The 1,463-nt window shown below is 47.1% G+C and overlaps 1 protein-coding gene across 1 annotated transcript in view; it reads left to right on the top strand.

The window, feature by feature from the left end:
* Positions 1–492: 492 nt before the first annotated feature.
* The window catches only part of myo9ab (myosin IXAb), a 56,224-nt gene continuing 55,253 nt past the window's right edge, over positions 493–1,463 (top strand). Inside the window, 1 exon segment of the mRNA XM_077004640.1 lies at positions 493–497. Coding sequence (XP_076860755.1) covers positions 493–497 — 5 coding nt within the window.

Genomic DNA, 1,463 nt, shown 5'->3' with positions numbered 1-1,463 from the left:
CCTCGTTAGAGCTGTGCTGGGCTGTCTGATCCATGTGTGTGTGTGTGTGTGTGTCGCCCCTACAGCTGCGCGTCAGCGCCGGTCTCCAGACCCCTCGCTGCAGAGAGCCGTCAGCTGCCACTCCTGCCTCCTTCCTGTTGGGCAGGATGTCGATTGGCGTGAGGCTTACGGCAGCTAAAACCTGACCGCACAAAACCTCGAGTCCTCGCACCCCACTGGCTGCTACTTGCATGTAAATGTAATGGCAACCACACACGTACCTACCTGTTAGAAACCAATATACAGAGAATGAAGCACAAAACCACTTTGTGGTTGGGGAGTATTAAGGTATTCAAGTCGGGACGTAGCATGTCCAGTATGACCTTAAAGCCACTGGGATAACTCAACCCCCCCGTTCACATTCTCTCAAATGTACTAGATGTAATATGCTACTTCCTCAGGCCACTGTAGAATGACGATAGAATTGGTTTTTTATTTACGGTAAGCTGAACCATGCCGTAAACGATATGATGCCTTTCTATGCGGGCTTACATTTTCTGTTGCTATAAGTGTCCTATAAAGCTTTAAAGCTACAGCTGTAGACTTGGTGTGCTCGCTCACCTGAAGGTTGTAGCAAACACCTCCTTGAAAGTAGGTTAAAAATGATAAAGATTGCATACCGTTTGCAACGATCTGGGATTTCACAAGAATGGCTCTGAAATGCATCTGATCATCTAATGTCAAACTACGACCTCCTGCTTCATCCACATTTTTTTTTTACATTGCCACGTGTTTTACTGAAGAAGGGGCTTGATGGGTCAAGGTTACGGACACAAAATGTGAAGACGGGTTGTCTTTTTATTTTATTTTTTCGTCCAAGCCGTTTGTGGGCTCTGATTTAGAGTTGCATTATCTGTGGATTTGGTCAGTTAAACGGGGAAGTCGTCCGTTTCTTGCGTGTATTGGGAATAGAAGTCCTCCTCCTTTCTGCTTGGAAACTGCCTTCAACAAAATTTGATAGGATTATCATTTCTAGTCACTGACACATTTGGTCTGTAAGTTTCTGTCTGTGTGCGCGAGCGTGAGCGAGACAGAACTGTTGAATGCCTATCCCTGTACTACACTAGGAGTGTGTGTGTGTGTGTGGATGTGTGTGTGTGTGTGTGTGTGAGTGTGTGTGTGTGAATGGAATGCAGCAGTCTGATTCAGGTTCAGCTCTTACCCTGTAATGTTCTCAAGCTCAGTTGTCGGTTCACATGCATCTTTGTGCAACAGCACTGCCCCCTCAAACAACTGAGTGACTAGCAAAACCAGTAACCTAAAACACGCAAACAAACACCGTCACAGGCAAGCGGTGGGGAGGTTTAGTGAGGGACGAGGCTGGGGGGGAAACGACCCCATGACCCTCCTGTGAAAGTGCTGATGCAATGTGCTCCGCCCCCTGTGGATTAAATTACGGAGTGAATCGAAGGGCAGCTTGTAGT

This window comes from Brachyhypopomus gauderio, chromosome 5 (assembly GCF_052324685.1).
Source record: "Brachyhypopomus gauderio isolate BG-103 chromosome 5, BGAUD_0.2, whole genome shotgun sequence".
In the NCBI taxonomy this organism is placed as follows: Eukaryota; Metazoa; Chordata; class Actinopteri; order Gymnotiformes; family Hypopomidae; genus Brachyhypopomus; species Brachyhypopomus gauderio.
The sequence above is the reverse complement of the archived record's forward strand: the minus strand, read 5'-3'. Positions and strand labels throughout refer to the sequence as shown.